This window comes from Cydia pomonella, chromosome 1 (assembly GCF_033807575.1).
Source record: "Cydia pomonella isolate Wapato2018A chromosome 1, ilCydPomo1, whole genome shotgun sequence".
Lineage (NCBI taxonomy): Eukaryota > Metazoa > Arthropoda > Insecta > Lepidoptera > Tortricidae > Cydia > Cydia pomonella.
The window spans coordinates 19,314,745-19,334,557 of NC_084703.1; the positions used below are offsets into that span (position 1 = coordinate 19,314,745).

Genomic DNA, 19,813 nt, shown 5'->3' on the forward strand with positions numbered 1-19,813 from the left:
TTATATTAACACATATTATTTTTAACTTAATAACAACAAAACTGTGTAAAGACCGAAGAAAAAGATGCACCGAATGTCAGCATGTAACAATTGGTCATGGTCATGGACAAGCATGTGGTGAGACATGTGCAGCAGGCGCCCACGCCACATGCGAGCCATACCTATAGCTAGTTATTGACGCAAATATAAGTAAAATAACTACCACTATATACTAACATTTGGTACCTTGTTACAGTGACAATTGCATCATATTACTCGCTTTTATATTAATTTTCATAGCAACTAGGTACCTACAAAGAGCCAAGAAATCAAAGTGTACTTTCCTCGTCACCCTAATTACACACGGATTAAAAATCGATTCATATTCTAATTACGATCAAACCCCTCTTAATCGCCGTTTTATACAATTACCGCTATATCAACGACGTCTCGTTATCGTATAAGAAGGTTATTGGCCATACGTACATAAAATAATTTAACTTATAGCCTGGCTTGTAGACTAAATAATTCAGATATATACGTGTCAGAATGTCCTAGTGTTATTTAAGTTAAATAACATTCTTGACGTGTTGAAAGCTACTCAAACCTTACATATGCACATGTGGTTTACATAATAAACTTGAATCAGCGTGCAGAATACTTAACAACATACTTTCCAATTCAAACATACAATTTAACATGAGTGTATTACACCACTGTGCTATCTAAACGGAGTATGCATTTCCTTAACTGTTCCGCTTTGTAAAGTTCCGTATTTTAAAGGAAACCTGCAATATAAAAAGTATTGGGGGTTATACTAATACGCCGCCCATAATACAAGGATACACAACAATGTTAATTAGCATCCAGTGTTATTGTTTGCCTCGCTAAAGTAAAACGTTAATCACAGTGTAAATTATTAGTTTTCAACTTCCCTACTGACTTTGCACAGGTATTGTTTTGTGTTAAGTGTCTAATTAGAATTTAAGACCAATTACTAAGCTATAATAATTATTAAGCACAATACAATTTATAATTTACCTTCGACGTAACTACAAAATACAGCTAGTATTTTGCAAAAAAAAACATTCACTTTTGTAAGATTTTACAATAATAATTTTACAGTAAAATACAGCTTGTCAATGACATGCCACTGACGCATTCGTTAGCGTGTGTGTAACTTACTTTCTATGCATCTAACTCGTTCTGGAATATTTGTGCGAGCGAGATGCATAGAAAGTATGTTACGCAGGCGTTAGTGAATACCTATGTCAGTGTCAGGTCAGCGACAAGCTCGTGGTAGCCGTATGTCAATTTTAGCTACGGCATTCCATAAGAATTAGGAAAACATTACATACTACTTTGATAATATTTCACATACCTACTTATAAAGTGAAGTGCGTTGGGGTATATTGAAAACAGAAGTAAGACAAAAAGTCATCCGTAACGTAATTCTAAATCACGTGTGTCGGTATATGAATAATACCGTTTCATTCGTCATCAAAAATCCGTTTAATCTTATCCCAATCCCAACGCACCTTACTATTCAAGAAACATTTATAATAAACATATTACATATACTTTACTATAGTATGTAAACTGTTGATAGGACCTGCCCGCGTAGCCAACGTGCATATCGTTCACGCTAAGTGGCGAACGAAACGCAACTGTCACAGTCGCACTAATATGGAATAGTGATAGAGAGAGATGACTACGCTACGCTACGGAGCGTTAACGATTGTACCGTTGGCTACGCGGCCAGGTACATTCTTAAAAAGTGCGTTATTACCGAGTAGTGGGTATAGGGGTAGACTCCAACGACGCCAATTTTGCGCGGACTTGGAAGTGACAATGCATACATATCCCATAGGAACGCGATACTTGACGCAGCACTTGGCGGGAAAACACTTTTACTAATTTCTATTGAGTCATGGACGTCATCATCGCAAGTCTACTTCCAATACTTGTATCGATATAAAACTTTTTAAAATATGCGTGATGTAGGATGACATTACATTAATTTGGCACCATCGAGCTGATTTCATGATGAATCATAGACTTTGCTTTTTTTTAACTACCTACAGTGTAGCTACTAAAGTAAGGACGCTAAGCACGAAGAATATCGTACATTGACCCGCCACAGTTATCGCACGCGCGTAATATTATAACTGTCCCGCTCATGATGCCGGCGGTCAATGACGCTGTGCGAGTGTAACAGTAATATAATTATGCGTGTGCGATAGAGATAGGAACAGGTGGGTCAATGTGCAAAATTATTCGTGTTTAGCGGACTTACTTTAATAATCCTACCTTAAAGTTTACCTACTAAGTTTCGTTCTAGAGAGTCCAATACTTTAGGAAAGTAAATACACAATAAAACTGTATCAAACATGAACGAAATAATTCGATTCCAGCCCTGGCCACTTTTTCCTTTGGTATTTTTTTCCTTTGTATATAACATTTATGTCATTTATAGTTTAAATAGTAGTGCATCTACTTGTAAGAAACACAAATTAAAATATTTTCATAGAAAGTAATTTAATTTTTTCAATATATTTCACTTCATTCAAACAGAAAAGAAGGAGAAAAGTGTATCCCAAGATAAAGTTGTCGTCGAACCGCATAATTTCAAACATTGTTCTGTTGGAACGATACATGCATTAGAAATTTAGCTTTATGAGCTCAGGGCCGCTTTGTCCACCAATTCTACAATCCTATTTTGCCACCTTAACTTGTTAGTAATTGTCATATGGTCCACTGTTCGTCAAAATTCCTATAACGTCACTTTCCTCTCTTGTCCACATCCCTACATGGTCTACAGTGCTAACTCGTCCAATTAGTGAAGGTCAAAATGACAGGACTAAAACTTTTCAGCTTTAGCTTGCAACTGCAAGATGCTACTTTAGCTTGCAAAAGTACTTAAATTAAAAGTGGCGATGTTGTCTTACTTATAGAAGGCAGTCAGGACAATGGATGGTACAATGATATTGACGAGCTGGCAATGTGGTCTAAATAGGAATGTGGACGAGTAAAGAAGGTGACGATTTAAAGAGGTGACGAAATAGGATTGTGGGCGAAGCGGCTCTGGACGAGCCGTTTTTTGTTGCTCGCCTACTTTTACCTTATTTTGTTTCAGGCGCTTAGCGGCTTTGATGAACTTCGTCTATACGTTAAACAAGGCGGTGATTTCAGCAAAGAACTAGCTGCCATATTGCAAGAAAGGTAATAGCAGACAGATTATGGTTACCTACGTATTTCAGGAGTGGTAGTGTAAACTGTCTTCCGTGAAACCGAATTCTGCCACCAGCAGAAATCATATGTAGGAAAATCAAAATCAAATGATTCGATGTTGTAAACCATCCAAATACCAACACAATAGCTTCCTAGCAATATCGTAATAAACTCTAATTACGCTTGAGTAATTAGTTTGATAAACTGAAATACAAACATGTTAGTTAGGACTGGTTCTAGACCTTGAACTTCAAAAGTTTTGCATAGGTTCCTGCAAAGTTTTACTTAGCTACAAGCTTGTGGGATATGAGACTAAACATACCTTTAGCAAAAAGTAACCCATTTAAAATAACGATAAGCAATCTTATCAAATTCTCAGTAGAAAGTAAACGCTTCGAAGAAACACAGGTATGAAACAATACGTTATTGTTTACGATGATATTGAACGCGTCGAACGAAACATCACCGCACCGTCGGGACAATTGCGCGAGCAGAACCATGGAGCTCGTCACGGTGAATAATTGAGTTTAACACTTGTTAACACCACACTACACATTCTACATATCCACCTACTGAATACCTACGCAACCGCCAGTCGGTAATTTTCAGTATTTCGGCACTTTGAATTACTTATTGAATATTGAATAATTGTTTAAATACAAGTTGCCGATTGTTCTATCTATATCCATCTATAGCCTATAAGAATCGGTCAGTCTTTTCACTGGTTGTTAATTTTGTATTTATAAGTGTTGTATCCACTCCGCCTTGTGTACTGATTACGATTTTATTGCCAGAAGTGCATAATAAAGTTCAAACGTAGGACGTGTCAATAGCAACAAAAACAAAAATAGATCGTCGCGAGGTGCCGCCAAGTGGGCCGCGCCGCGACTCGACACAAATATACCATTCGTTTACACGTTTATATTTGAACACCGATATCGTTTTCGTGGCATTTAAACTAAATAAGTAGGTATCTAGGCAGGAAACTATTGTAACCATTCTTTCACAAGTAAGAGAAGCACTATATAATAATAATCATACTCACCAAACTATTCTGAACAACTTGAATTGTGTGTCAGAAAACTGTAATGTAATTTTTTTATTCATTATTTCCAGGATAGAAGCTGAAAATTATTATTCGAAATGTCTAGCGAAACTTGGCACTAAGCTGAGCAAAGCTTGTAAAGAGAGCATTGGCTCCTGCGCCGAGGCGTGGAAACATGTCGCTACTGAGATGGAGAAACGTGCAGATATTCATAGGTACCTAACCTAACCTAACTAGCTACCAAATTTAAAAATACCTTCCATTTGAAGTCAGTGATAAAACGCAATCAACAAAAAAATCGCTTATGTACATTTCATTAAACTGTCGAAAGGGTCTCTACTTACTTGTTGGCTTCGGCTTCACACGTGCTCCCAAGATGCCCAAGCCACCATTATCCTGCGTACGGGATAGGTATTACCAAAGATTCATTGAGTGAGTAAGATGTGTAAAATCTAAGACAATTTCATACTTAGAATTTGACAAGTAAGCGAGATGGCGCTGTACAGCTCTATACATATTGCGATAACTCTGATTGTCAAAAGTTGACATTTAACAATTCAGTGACCGCAAAACATATGGCGCCGAACAGCTTCATCTGTTTTGGATGTCAAACTAAGGGGCACGATTTTTTCTTAGACTTTACAAGCAATTCTCTTTGGTATTACGTAGTATTAAAACGAAAGTAGAGGACCCGTGCGAAATCGCCTTTAATACAAACGTAGTCCTCATTTTCCTCTCTGGCACAGTTTGTTGTATATCAACGACAGCTATGTTTGTATTTTTTCGATTTTTTAATTATTATAAGAGTAAGGAGCATGAAATCATTTGTATGAAATATGTTTTTCGCTCCAAATTTTTACAATAATCAATTAATCGAAAAACTCTATGGTTAATATCTATATCTAAAGAGGAAAATGGGGGACTACCTTTGTATGGAGAAGCGGCCGTTCCCTTTCGTTTTAATAACCAAAGTGTTTCTTGGTATGTTCCAGGGCATATTCTCACGCTCTAACAGAGGAATTAGTGAAACCTATGAAAATTGTCATCGATAATCAACTAAAGCTGAGAAAAAAGGTAAATAGAACTAGATATTTGTACTCGTCCATATGAGGTATTCTAATTATTCTTATTTGAGTGTTTGTAAGGATATTAATCTGTAACGTCCATACATAATAGATTTAGGGTCAATGCCTGCGTGAGATGCAAGACCTAGGTACTTATACGAAAATATATATAAAGCGATAGGCATTGCGTCGACCATGTAACCTAATAACATTGTTGTATTCTCAGATCGAGGGTAACGTGGATAAAACTTCGCGGACTCTCTCCGAGTGGCGTACAAACGAAGTTAAATCCAAGAAGAATTCGCACGCAGCGGCAAGGGAAAACGAGAAACTGCAAGATGCTACTTTAGATATTAGGTCTGCTTAGTTCGCAATGCACTCGACGATCTGAACATCGCAATATGATTTTGAAAAAGTAGTACTAAACGAGATGTTCAGTCGTCGAATTGAAGGATCCTTCGCTTAGTTAGCAATGCGATGGTCTATCTATTTATGTGAATATGCCATGCGAATGTCACAAACATTATTGCCGGTGAGGGAATGCAGGCAATTTCAAGTGATCGTCATTAGCAAAGAAATGTTTTTAGGGATATTGGACCTTGGATTAGAGAGCGTTTCGGGCTGCCACCTTACCGTCCATTCCTGATAATCAAACATTTTATCAGGATTACCCACCTATGTAATTTGAAATTGTCAGACCCTTCGCTCGTGAAAAAGCACTACCTACTAGGAAGCGCATATAAGCATGTTACCAGTTAGTAGGTTGGCTGTTGTTTGCAGTCGGATGCCGCGCAGCTCCAGCGTCGGGCACATCCCGCACGCGCACTCCATCCTGAGCGCGGCGCGCGCCGAGCGCGTCGCTGGCGCTACCAGCGAGCGGGATGCGGCCAAGCTCCTAGTCAAGAAGAGGAAGACGGAAGACGCCGTTAAAAAGACTGAAGTCGAATATTATAATGTTTGTGTTCACGCGGAAAGGGCCAGGTACCTACAATATATCCAATATATATTATATAGTAATACTGAATCCTGTTTGTCACACATACGCTCCACAATCTAGTTACCGCATTTTGTACGGAGAAGTACAGTGTCATTTACTTCAGCTGTCAAAGCGCCTACAGTATTTTGCAGCTTTGTGTATTTTTCACTCGCAGCTTGCAATTCAATGCAAAGTGTAATTATTTTATGTCTATATTAGTGATAAAAATGTTTTTTTAGTGAAATAGGAAAAGATACTTACAGTGGAATTGGAAGTGCCCTAAAAACCAAATAGGCTGAATGTACACTCATGACTCTCATGAAACACGTCTTATTTCTACATATCGACGGTGGAAAGGCAGAACTCTTTTTAGCGACTTTTTGCGAATTTTACAGGAGAGTGAGATAAGGTTTAGTTTCGAACAAACAAATATATAACTTTATTTCTATTTTATTAAGAGAGATACGTTCTATAGACGCATCATTTGACAACATAATAATAGCTTAACTAAAATATTATTATTCTCTAAAACAAAGAAACATCTGAAACAAACGTCGCGTCATTGAAAATGACTCGCCTAAATACAGTGAACGGAAAAACAAAATACTCCTGGGACGTTGAATTAAGCAACAAGCATTAAAATCGCTGTCTGATATTACGTCAAAATACGTGTACCTTAACCGATCTTCGTTTGAAATCGTATTATTGACGTAAGTGAACTTTTTTAACTTAGTCCCATACGTACATACCTTACAAACTAACATACATACGATAATAAAAATCTTAAAATCTAAAAATCATTTTGACGACGCAGTTTTCGGTTGCGGCATCTGTTCTGGTGCGGGATTCGGCAGATTCCCACGAAACCGCCGAAAAATCACAGCCTTCGGCCAGAAGTCCGCGCTCGCGATGGTTTCCAGCAGTGGCCGCGGGACGCGCACCACAAACGAGCTGAAGTGCAACCTTACAAACTAACATGCATACAATAATAAAAATCTAAAAATGATTTTGACGGCGCAGTTTAGAAAAACGCATCCGCGTTTTTGCAACGATATATATGTTATGGACCAAGTGATAAATTGGGCATTTTTCATAATGCCCGGGCATTATGAAAAATGCCCAATTTGAGATGGCAATGTGATAATAAATATGCAAATAATTAAATTGCCCGGGCATTATACATACTGCCTCTCACCTATTGGGCAAAGTAATAAAAAAACATTTTTCAATACTATTATTTTTAATTTTAACATTAAAGTGAATGTAAAATTCCTTCGTTTCCTAAGATGCATATATTTATGATTATACATCATCTGCCTGCGTCATTTCCCATCATCTGGGGTCGGCTCTCCTTGTGTGTTTTCTCCATTCTGGGCGATTTTGGGCGATATCTGGGTTCATATTTGCTTGTTTCAGGTCTTTTTGGACCGTCGTTAGCCAAGTGGCGGAGGGCTTTCCGCGCCCATGCTTCGTCGATGGTATGTCTAGGGCTACTCGCACCATGTGGTCTTCAGGACGCCTGAGGATGTGTCCATACCAGCGCAAACATTTTCTTGGACTTTTTCAACAATGGGGGCGATTTTGAAGCTACCTCTGATATATTCGTTCCTGATTTTGTCGAGCCGGGTGACGCCCGCTGACCAGCGTAACATGCACATCTCAGTGGTGTGCAGCTTTGTGAGATGTTTCTTGGTAGAAGCCTAGCACTCTGTTCCATACAAAATAGCAGGGCGGATCGCGGTTTTGTAGAGTTTCCTTTTGGTTTTTAGGGGAATTCGTTTTGTTTCATACCTATGATTATACAACTAGAAATATAACCCAGAAGAAGCCTGAAGATACTGCTACAAAACAACAACCCTAGAAGATCCGATACTCCAGTAATCGTGGCGCCGGTGCTGCTTAACTGGGTAGCGGTGGTCAAGGGAATCACCGCGGAGTTGGGCCGAACCGTCAACAGCAATCCGGTTAGGACAGGCTTTCGGTTCGAGCCCAAATCAGAAGAGGACTACCGTATACGGTGTTCAAGCATCTCGAAAAATTGGACAATGCCGTAGTGGAACGCCTACGAGTGTTAGACTCGGAGAAGAAGATGAAGGTGGCGCTCCAAGCTTTACCAGCAGACACGCAACTAGACGAAATCAAGGACGCTTGCGTGGACCTCGGATTCACTATAGAGCACATCAAGCAGATCAACGCCAAAGAGGGCAAGCCGGGCTGCGTTTACTTCTTGCAGCTCCCCCCCCCTCCCTCCCTCGCGAGAATATACCGCGATCAGGGATACAGGGTGAACGAGTTTGTCTTCCTGAACTCCTTTATAATAGAAGCATGGAGGGGGAAATCTGGACCACCGCAGTGTCACAGCTGCCAGGGCTACAGACACCATTCGAAGGACTGTCATAGTCCGCAAAAGTGCGTCCATTGTGCAGACCTCATCCAGCAACAAAATGCCGCAGGCCAAAAGAAGAGCCCTGTACATGCGCTAACTGCACGGGCTCTCATCTACCCGTTTCGCATCCCACAAAGGACATCTTGCAGGCAATATTTTCAAAAACTTGGTATCCTTACGGTGCCTAGTTTATATGTGCTTATATTACTCACGGATCTCGTTAAACATAGCTCTAGATGAATGAAACTGCAAAGAACAGAAGATGCGCAAAGTGTCGCGCACCAAAAATATAAAAGTTAACTTCCGTCCATTATCCAAAGTAGAGGAGCACTGTACAAGACACCAGGCTGTTAAATTATTTAACAAATTACCTGAAGAGCTTAAAACAATTTCAAAGTATAATATCTTCAAACACAAATTGAAACAGTTTTTGTTGAGAGGATGTTTTTATACGGTAGATGAAGTGTTTAATGTTGTTTAAGTCTTAAGTATTGTTTCTCTTGTTATTATTTAGTATTTAAATGTTGCCGTATTTTTAGACTGATATTTATTTGTTTACTTGTAGGTACTAGGTACCTACATTTAATAAGTTCTTTGTTGTTGTTTTTCTTATGTTTTTCACTTCATGTATATTCAAACACAATTCTGTATTGTTCATGAATAAATATACTATGACTATGACTATCTGAGAGAGGCCCATAATTGGAAGGCAGGCCCGGTGACAAAGGCTAGCGTTACAAAACCCACGGTGCAGTAGTCGGCGCCCGCATCCCTGATGGCGCTGGTGAATGCCCCTACTCAAAGCGGCGAAAGAGACCAACTAGCGGCCACCAACACCACCAAAAAGGCTCCAAAGAAAAACAAAAAGAAGACGAAGCCCACAGCTCCAACTCCAGCAGCAAGTGACAAGGATCTGGCTGTATTATTATTATCGTAAGGCTTTATTGAAATCAAATTTTCAGCGCTTAATCTTTCAACGTTAACGTCGAAGCATACTGAGCCCTGGATTTGGGAGTCTGACCAGATAGGTCTACGAGATTTGAACCGTACGTTAGGAAAGCTACCCAGTGTTTTATTTTGTTTTATTTACGTAGCTAACCAGAGTCCTCTCCTCTTACATGGTTGAGAGGATGAACCTGAAGAAGCATGTCGTCGCAGTATTCCTCGACATAAAGAAGGCGTTCGACAAGGTCTGGCATGAGGGCCTGCAAGCCAAAGCTGTCAACGTCATCGGCCCCACGTCGTCCATCATACCAACCCACGCCTCACTGAAGATCCAGCGCTAGCTTGATGTCCTACCTGAGTGGCTGACCAAACGGACGTTCTAGGTGAACGTCACCAAGACGCAACCGCTCCTCACGAGAGCAGCCCATGCGAGCAACTACTAGGCGAGGAGATATAGGGGCAGCACATGAAAAAATACCTAGGGGTCACACAGGGGCATCACAACGGAGCAACACACGGAGGAGTTAGTGAGACGGGCTATAACTGCGCGTACCCTGCTTCGTCTACTGCTCCGCAGCAGCTGACCATACCACCATACGCACAAAGCTGGGGATCTATAAGACTTACTTGCCAGGACTCTCCTGCTAGGAGCCAAAAAGAGCCAGAAATTGCCACCTCAAACCCCCTAGAAAGGGAAGTAAAAAATTAGTTAAATTAGTTTTTACTATAATTCGAAACTGAATTACAAAAATAAGATCCGTCCACGTCCATTCGTATTTGGTTTTAGTTCAGTCCAAAACTAAATAAAAACAGTGAGCGTTTTACAGTAAACAGTGAATCATTTGACGTCCGCACGTTGCTATCACGGACTCTGGTTGGTCAACGCGTGTCACGCGTTTATTTTCCTCCTCGCACCTCATCCAACGTATCTTTATTATCAAATTGCCCAACGACCACGTAGCAATATTCATAATGACCAGACAATGTGATAAATAATGAAGTTCAGATAATAATTTATCACTTGGCCCGATATAGATTGCCATTATTCATAATGCCCGGGCATTATATATAATGCCCACATTAATCACTTGGTCCATGACATATATAACTCAATTTCGACAAAAATGTCGCTTCAAGGGAACTGCCTTTCCACCGTCGATATGTTCACTGATTCCAACTGACCTTTGTTCCATTCAGGCTCGAGTGGGAATCGAGTGTGATGAAAGGCGCTGGCATGCTTGAATCTCTAGAGGAGGAGAGACTGGCTCAACTGAAGACCGCAGCCGACTGCTACCTCAGGCTGACTGCAGCGGTTCCTCCACAGCTAGCTGAGGTACGGGCATAGACATTGATGGACACCCCACACTAAAGGTATCGACACCTGTCAGTTATTTGCGATTGTCAGCTTTGGCGAATAACTGATAGGCCGATATCGTCCGGCGAACTGGTAATCAGTGAGCCCCTTAGCACCTTTAACGCTTCCCGGACGGCGGCGCCTAGTCAACTCTTTGGCTGCTGGTTGGCGCAACTGCACAGTGACGCCATTTTCCATAGCGCTGACTGGACGCCGACACTCAAAAGACGCTAGTGTGGGGTGGCCTTTTAAAAATATTGACTTCATCAAAAATATCTGTATCTATATACGTCTTACTCCTAGGCACAGGCATCCACTCATAAACGAGAGCGATTGGGCTATAATCCCCCGCTGCTTCAAAGAGGGTTGGAGACGTCGCATACAACTTTTAATTTCTTTGCTCACTGATGGTTTCCTCATGGAGTTTTCCTTCAGAAAAAAGTGACTGATAAATATCAAATGATAGGGTAAAGTGGGGTACAGTGGATCAAGGGTAACACTGGAACTCTACTTTGCTACTATTTCTTGTGCAGAGGTAAGCGCTTACGACATTACCGCACCACTTATACGCCCCTACGTGTGCCTTATTAGCAGAGATCGGCGGGGGTGAGCTGTTTTCAGTTTTTGCATAACATGGACATACCTTGTCATTTAATGGTAATTGCCCCATACGTAATTGATAATTATAAACTAATTAAATTATTTTATTTCGGCTGCCTTCACGTCACGTCACAATCAAAACCTACGGAATGTGATTAATATACTTTACACAGCTTTCTGCTTAAGTGAGAAAAAAGTTTCATCTAGTATTAAAGTAAGCTTCCTTAGATAATATAATCATTATTGTATATCCATTTCACTCCACTCACATCAGTGGATGTAGAAGGATCTTTTTCTATTATATACAAATAAAGCTCAAATGAAACTCAAGGCAAAACAAATTAAAAATTGAAAATATAGAAAAACTTATAGTTATTTATTACAATAGCACAGAAAATTAAATGTACAAGTTTAGCACTCGTTTTGTAATGAATTTTAATTTTAGTTTAATCATTTCAGTCTTGTCTTCTTTTAATATTTATATATGGATACTCCATATCCATATTAACATCTACAACACACATCTACATGACATTAATGACGTAAAAACAGCTCACCACCACCGATCTCTGCTTATTAGTTGTAATCTCACCTTCAGAACTAATACTCGTAGTGATGAGCACTGGCCACCTGACATTGACATGACACAGCTGTGATTTTTTTTATCCAAGTGCAAGTAATAGTGCATAAATCTCCACTTTTTAAAAATCCCATCTTATTTTGTTTCTAAGCTTCCTTACCTACAGCTATTTTTCTTATAAGGTTTAAGATTTATATATGTACTCTAGGCTAAGATAAGAAAACGCTACAATTTTAACTCAAAAATGAAAATGGCTCAACGACAGCTGCTTTTACAAAAAAGAATTCGCTGTACCCCGCTTTCTCCTATTTCGTATAAAAGTTCCGAGATACTCATTCGCATGAACCGTAAGTACCCGCGACCTCCGGGAGCGAAGTCGCATGCCTTACAGGCCACCAATACATTTATAAAAAAAAATGACAATAAAATACACTTACTTATTTCAGATTTCCAACAATCTAGTGGGCCCCATAAGCAAGGCGGAGCCGCACGTGGACATGCGCGTGGTGCGGCGGGTGCGCAGCGCGCCCGCCGGCGCCACAGAGCAGCTGCTTCCAGACTTCTACTGCGAGCACACCACGCTCGCCATGAACAAGGAGCGTCGCAAACAGGTACACTACACCACTAATAATGTACATTTTGAGTTTGGTAAATGTAGAGAAGACAGTCTACAAGCTCTTTCGCCGGTTGTAGATGTAGACATACTCCAGTTACAGAAGGTCGGTAGAGCAAAGGAGCGAAGCTTCTCCTATCTGACTGTGTCTGAGCAAAGTATGTATTCAAATACGAGAGTTATTGCCCTATGACTATGACGATTTTTACCACCAAAAAAAATATATTAAGGTCTTCTCCACATTAACCTTATACAAAATTGAAGTACTGCACTGCCTCATCATACATAAATATAGCAGCCATAAAAAAACCGGTCTGAACGTGGAATTTGTTGCGCGAGAATTATTAGATAAACAATTGAGTGAATTTTCCAATAGCTAAGGCTATTACGGATATATCCATAACGCGTGGCGTGGCTGCTCACGTGTACCCTTAGCACGATTGTTCCGAGGCAAAATCACCCGAGCGAAATAGACTTCACCACCTGTCCCTGTCTAATTCATACTGTCAGAAAAGCGAGATATTGTCGCCGCTGCGTACTATAGTGCTAAGGCCGCTGCCTGAGATTGCTGCTGACCGCCATTCCTAAAGACAAACTTATACGTAAGCACTAAACTATACCTACTGCACTAAGAGCAACTTACTCGTACTTATTGAACATTTTACCTTATGCCTGGTGGCCAGTTGTGTTGTCGATGGTACACACCTTGTTATGTGTAATAAATCCGTTCTCTCCGAGAACCATTACGGCACAAAACCGCGTTTTATTCACATGCATACTTTAAATTTTATTTCGTCATATTTTCTTTTATTGATACGCAGCTAATTGATCCTAGCATAAAACTGAGTTGCTTATTCCATGCTAAAATAATAAACGTCAAGGACAATTAACTAACGCTCCAATGAAAAAGTCAGGATTTCAAATTGATTACCAGTATGCAGTAGGTATAAAAAATAAAAAACGATATCACTGTTGCTCTTTACAGGCACTGCTAAAAATTCTACAGCTAGTAAAACAAGATATTGATCGAGAGCGCAAGTCTAAGCAGGGCTTGGAGAAACTCTCCATGGCCATGAAGCAGACGCCGACGTTCGGCAACGACGATTCGCAACAGAATGTCGCCGACAAACTATATCACGTAAGCTTTTTACTAACTTACTCGTATCTCACACAGTCCCTCTGTTCAACCCCACTCTCTTATACCTTTAAAAGCATCAATTAAAAAAAAACCGGAGAAGTGCGAGTCGGACTCGCCCACCGAGGGTTCCGTACTGTTTAGTATTTGCTGTTATAGTGGCAACAGAAATACATCATCTAACTATCACTGTTCATGAGTTACAGCCTGGTGACAGACGGACGGACGGACAGCGGAGTCTTAGTAATACCCGTTTATCCTTTGTGTGCGGAACCCTAAAAACACTTTTTAAGTTTTATGAACTACGCCAAAGGTCCTAATCGAACTTCCTAATTCCTAATTCAACTGCAACTTCAGCCTAGCCAGCTCCCTATCCGCCATTTCGTAGTTTTTGGAGTTTCATAGTTTTTTTTGCGATAACTATTTGTTTTAATTTAAGTAAATTTAAGTTTTAAATTAACAGTGGCAGCATGGTTCCATTTTTATCGGCTGTCACTAAGCCTGATACTTTCGCACTTACATAATACTTGTTAGAACGTGACAGGCATGATGCCAAATGATAAAGAGCCGACCATCTTAGCCCTACAGGATCGATAAAGGGGATATGGAGCTAGAAGGCCCACAAACATTTTTGTGCGAGGTCTTGCTATACTAGGCTTTGCAACAAAGTATCCGTGGCCATAGGACTGACTGTCCGGTAAAAATGGTGGTGGCTACGCGGGAAACAGGGCGTTTTAGGGGGCATTTAAAATATTAGTGGGTAGGTATCATTGGTCTGACCCGCGACAGCCGCCGCAGCCGAAAGACGGAAGCGGCCCCTCATACCCCCCTAACAGGGGGTATCAAACGACGTCCAGTCCAGACATTGGTCTGAGTAAGTTGGAAATCGAGATCGGCTGTGGGTGTGCGAAAGGCACCCATAGTACAAGCTTTGCTTAGTTTGGGGCTAGGTCGATCTGTATAAAACTGTCCCCAAATATTTATATATTGATTATTTATTTTATTTTATTCCAAAATAAGAAGAGGCGATACTGAGATTTAGTATAGTACTTACTAATCACGTGGCATATCATCAGAAAAAAATCACGCCGTTCACAGTTCAGGCACAAGATGTTCTCTTATCCTGCCACCTTTTTAATTCAATCTTGTCGAAAATTAAAGAGATGTGTAATTAAAGATCCACTTTATTTACTTTTTTGGCAGATCACAAAAGATTCTGAATCTTAGGACATCTTGGGTACCTACATGATGTAACCGTGTGCACTACAGATGAGCTTCAGCAATTCATCTAAGCGAATTATTTTTTATACCTACAAGCTTCAGTTTTACGGAATTTAGTTATTCCGATATGATTTTTATGGTCACTCCCGCTGAAAACCAGGTTAAGATGCAGATTCACTAATGATATATAAAATTGCTTTCAGATGAAATCAATGTTGACATATTTGGAAGCTGTAAGATACAAAATAACTTCAACATTGAACGAACTGGACAGCCGGGCTCCCGTCAGTCACCCCCTGGCGACACACATCAAAGTCATCAGGGACAAGCAAGGCCTGCAACAAAGCGTTCTAAAAGTCAGTGTCGAGGTCAATTAAAAGCTAACCATTACACCATGGAACCGGCTGAGCTAATCGACGAATTTCCTCATCACAAACTCTTACTACTTTATGTTACCGATTATATCGTTAAACGTTTAACGCAACCTTGTTGGAAGTCACATAAGAAGTTTCACTTCAAAAAACAGCATTCATATTCAAGCCTAGTGAAAAATCCGCGAGAAATGGGGTTCAAAACTTGTGCTCATTCTGTATAAACACCAAGTAACTTCATTGGCAATCTTTACAGGTGCCTCCATGGCTACAGGAGGACTATCAGAACGAAGTCAACAAAAATCTGCAACCAAATTACACGGCGCTAACTAAAAGCGTAAACGGCGGCGGCGAAGAGAGGGAAAGGCGTGATTCGATAATGAGCAGGGCGTCTAGCAAACTGAGGATAGAGCACCTGTCGTTCCGACGGAACACGGAGAGCCGGAGCGCGCCGGTAACGCCGCTGTGCGCGGAGCCGCCCGCCGCGCCGCCGCCGCCGCCGCCCGAGAGCCCGCTGGACTGGAGCGAGCGCGGCGCCGGCGATGGCCTCTCCAATCAGCAGGATAGCGACTTTGGTTAGTCAACATCACGCTATACTTACTGCGCCCTACATACCTCAACATACTCGTCTACCTTGTTTGCAGCAAACAAACATATCTACAAATTCTAATGCTTTTATACACAACCTTTGACAATGTTTGACAATACGATAATGTTGGAGTTGATTTTCTTTACATCAAATTTGTGTCAAGCAGTAGAAGCAGCTAAGCCAGTAATTTGGCCATATTTAATGAGTACATCTTTATGCTAAAGTGATTTAGAACACATCACCCTCTTAGCGACTTCTTGGAAAGTCAGAGTTCCTCAATAGGCAATTCGATTAATCACACGTAATACTTCTCTGTCTTTGCAGACGAATTTTCATCGCAAAGCGACAGTTCCACGGATTTGACCGACATGCTGAAGAACGAGAGTGGTGACAATGCAACACCTACTAAGTCCATTGGCAAGTGTAGAGCGCTGTACATTTACGAGGCAAGGCTGAACGACGAGCTGACTCTATCGCCAGGTATTTCACTCTTGCCAAACATTAGTGTCAGTCGGTGTCTCAAGGAAGGACAAATGAAATAAAAAATAACTTAATATTGAACTGCGCACCCTCCAAGACACATATAAGGACGTACTACCATTTTGCGTTAACCCCCCCCCCCCCCCCCCCTTTTTTTAAATTAGATATTTATGTGATATAACTAGCGTATGATTACGAGGGTTGATTGAAAAATTCGCGGCCTGGCCAATTAAAAAAAAAAACCTTTTTCTTTTTTCTGCCGCCATTTTGAACTGTCATTATTCAACTGTCTTCCCGCGGAATTTCAATTGGCGTCTATATTTAAAAGCAATTTTACGGCATATTTAAAGTTACGTGTCGGTAGATATCGTGAAAATAGAGCAGCGTGCTGTGATAAAATACCTGCATAAAAAAGGATTGACACCGAAGCAAATTTATGATGATATGCAAAGTACATTAGGGCAATCCTGTCCATCATATACGATGATGAAAAAATGGGCAGCTGAATTCAAGCGTGGACGAGATAGTATCGCAGATGACCCTCGTCCCGGGAGGCCAACAACGGTGACTAACACGGACAATGTGGCAATTATATGCGAAATGATAATGAATGACCGGCGATTAAAGGTGCGGGAAATAGCTGACATCGTAGGCATCTCTTATGAAAGAACTCAAAATATTATAGTCAACGAATTAGGTTTTTCCAAGGTGTCGGCGAGATGGGTCCCGAGGCTTCTTTCAGTGGAACAAAAAATCGCTCGCCGTACTAATTCACGTGAATGTCTAGACATGTATGAAGCCGATACTCAAGACTTTTTGGACAGATTTGTAACTATGGACGAGACGTGGGTCCACCACTATACACCAGAGACCAAACAGCAATCGAAGCAGTGGGTTCGTCCTGGATCTCCGCCTCCCAAAAAAGCCAAAGCAATTCTGTCGGCCAATAAAGTCATGGCATCTGTTTTCTGGGATGCAAAGGGTATAATAATGGTTGACTATCTCCAGAGAGGTAAAACTATAAATTCCGACTATTATTGCGAGTTATTACGCAGATTACGCGAGGCTCTGAAGATAAAAAGACCAGGAATGTTGACAAAGAAAGTTATCTTCCATCAGGACAATGCACGTGTTCACATGTCACTAAAATTGATGGCGGAGATTGCCAAATGTGGGTTTGAATTATTGCCCCACCCACCCTATTCACCCGATTTAGCACCATCGGACTTTCATCTGTTCCCCAATTTAAGAAAACATATGGGTGGTATGAAATTTTCAAGCAACGCCGAGGTCCAAGCTGAGGTGGATGCCTATTTTGAAGGTCTCGAGAAAAGCTTCTTCAAAAGTGGTGTAATGGATCTGGAATCCAGATGGAACAAGTGCATTCAACTCGACGGAGACTATGTAGAAAAATAAAAATAAATTAAAAAACCTCTGTTTTGTTTTTAATATTCAGGCCGCGAATTTTTCAATCCACCCTCATATAAATCCCGGTAATGGTATTTATTTGTGTGATGGGCACAGATATTATTCCTGAGTCATGAATATTTCCTATGTATTTAAGTATTTGTTTATTATATACATATATCGTTGTATTAGTACCCACAAGCCTTCTTGGCTTACCGTGAGACTTAGTCAATTTGTGTAAGGATGTCACTGTAATATTTATTTATTTATTATTTATGTATTAATTAGCACGAGTGCTGACATGCTTTCTCTGTACAGGCGACATCATAAACATCCACGAGAAGCAGGAGGACGGGTGGTGGGCCGGCGACCTGGACGGCCGCTACGGCATCTTCCCCGCCTCCTACGTCGAGGAGATCACCACCTGCATATGAACGTGACCCCCGACTGATCACTTACCTACTAAATCTATCATAAACGATGATGCACGATTACCGCACATTGGCGCTCCCTAATTGAAGATGAGAGCGCGACTGCTCATTTTAGATGCGAGATATCTTTGTAAATTACAATCCACAAAAATATTTGGGGCTATTTGTAAAATATTGCAGGTTGCAACTGAATTACGGCTCTCAGTATTGTATTTTACAAATACGTGTAGAAGAGCGCCAATATGCGGTGACCTTGCAGTCGTCGTCAACGCACCGTTAAGCGGCGTCTGTGGGTGAAACTTACTTCGTCTATGAACCTACAACACAATCCTAATAACCATACACAAAGGAATAACGCACAAACTATAGAGAAATTTATTATAATATTAGAGTTTAGACAGCTGAACAAAATGACTACATGGCGCCTTTAGTGTTGATCTTAATGGGGGTCTACCTATACTCTGTATCTTTAGGTATTTAAATAAAAGTAAACAATTTGTACATTTTCGGTTAGTGATAACATTTATTGGTAAACTAACCAAATACAAGACTGCCAGGACCTGTGACTCAACGACCTGACTTTAACCTACATTATTTGATCATGTAATGTGAAAACACTCGTTTAAGGAGCCATTTGAGGGTAAATTTTGTTTAATTTTATTTAAATACCTAAAGATACAGAGTATAGCACTCGCATTTTGGATGTGTCGCTCGAATGTGGCTACGCCAAAACAGATGTCTACAGAACATTTTATTTAAACCCTTAGTACCGCATTAGACGCAGTCAGCTCTTTCAGATGTTTAAACATCTAGCACGACGAATGTTCCACTTTGTGGGTATTTTTATTCCTTTGTTAATGTTTAATATTTAATGCATATTATTTATTGAAAATGCACATTATACATTTACACGACAGTACTGATATTTGTTTACGAGTAGTAGATGTATGTATGCACCCGACGTTTGAATTTATACAGAATAGTTCTTATAAGATCAAACTATTAGTAGTGATAATGTACATTGTATAACTATATCTATAATCCAAACTGTAATTTTAGGTAAAATAAAAATGAACCAAAGTGCTGATTAATATTACTTAAAAATAAATTGTTAAAAAATTAATTTTTCTTTTTCACTTGTTTAGATTGTTAGGATCGTCATTTATTTCTTAAAAGAAACTCAAAGATTACGACGACAAATTATTTATTAAAATAACGTTCGTAAATTACATTATTGGCAAGAGGGGACCCACAGTCCACGAATCGGTACTAAACCGACATTTGCTTACATCTACCTATTACAATCTTCTGACATATCACATCACGCAGTTTCATACAGAATCGAGATGGAAACTATAGTACGTAGAAGATTAAACTAGTGGAAGTACACGCCACTGCTGTACGTA

At 40.2% G+C, this 19,813-nt stretch overlaps 1 protein-coding gene across 1 annotated transcript in view; it reads left to right on the forward strand.

The window, feature by feature from the left end:
- LOC133526933 (nostrin) overlaps positions 1 to 19,530 on the forward strand; it is a 59,781-nt gene extending 40,251 nt beyond the window's left edge. The window contains exons 3-14 of the mRNA XM_061863797.1: positions 3,116 to 3,201; positions 4,327 to 4,470; positions 5,248 to 5,329; positions 5,546 to 5,676; positions 6,100 to 6,300; positions 10,824 to 10,959; positions 12,607 to 12,771; positions 13,759 to 13,911; positions 15,333 to 15,485; positions 15,757 to 16,075; positions 16,414 to 16,569; positions 18,295 to 19,530. Of these exons, the coding sequence (XP_061719781.1) occupies positions 3,116 to 3,201; positions 4,327 to 4,470; positions 5,248 to 5,329; positions 5,546 to 5,676; positions 6,100 to 6,300; positions 10,824 to 10,959; positions 12,607 to 12,771; positions 13,759 to 13,911; positions 15,333 to 15,485; positions 15,757 to 16,075; positions 16,414 to 16,569; positions 18,295 to 18,410 (1,842 nt within the window). The 3' untranslated portion in view covers positions 18,411 to 19,530. The remainder of the gene's footprint in view (positions 1 to 3,115; positions 3,202 to 4,326; positions 4,471 to 5,247; positions 5,330 to 5,545; positions 5,677 to 6,099; positions 6,301 to 10,823; positions 10,960 to 12,606; positions 12,772 to 13,758; positions 13,912 to 15,332; positions 15,486 to 15,756; positions 16,076 to 16,413; positions 16,570 to 18,294) is intronic.
- Positions 19,531 to 19,813: the final 283 nt, after the last annotated feature.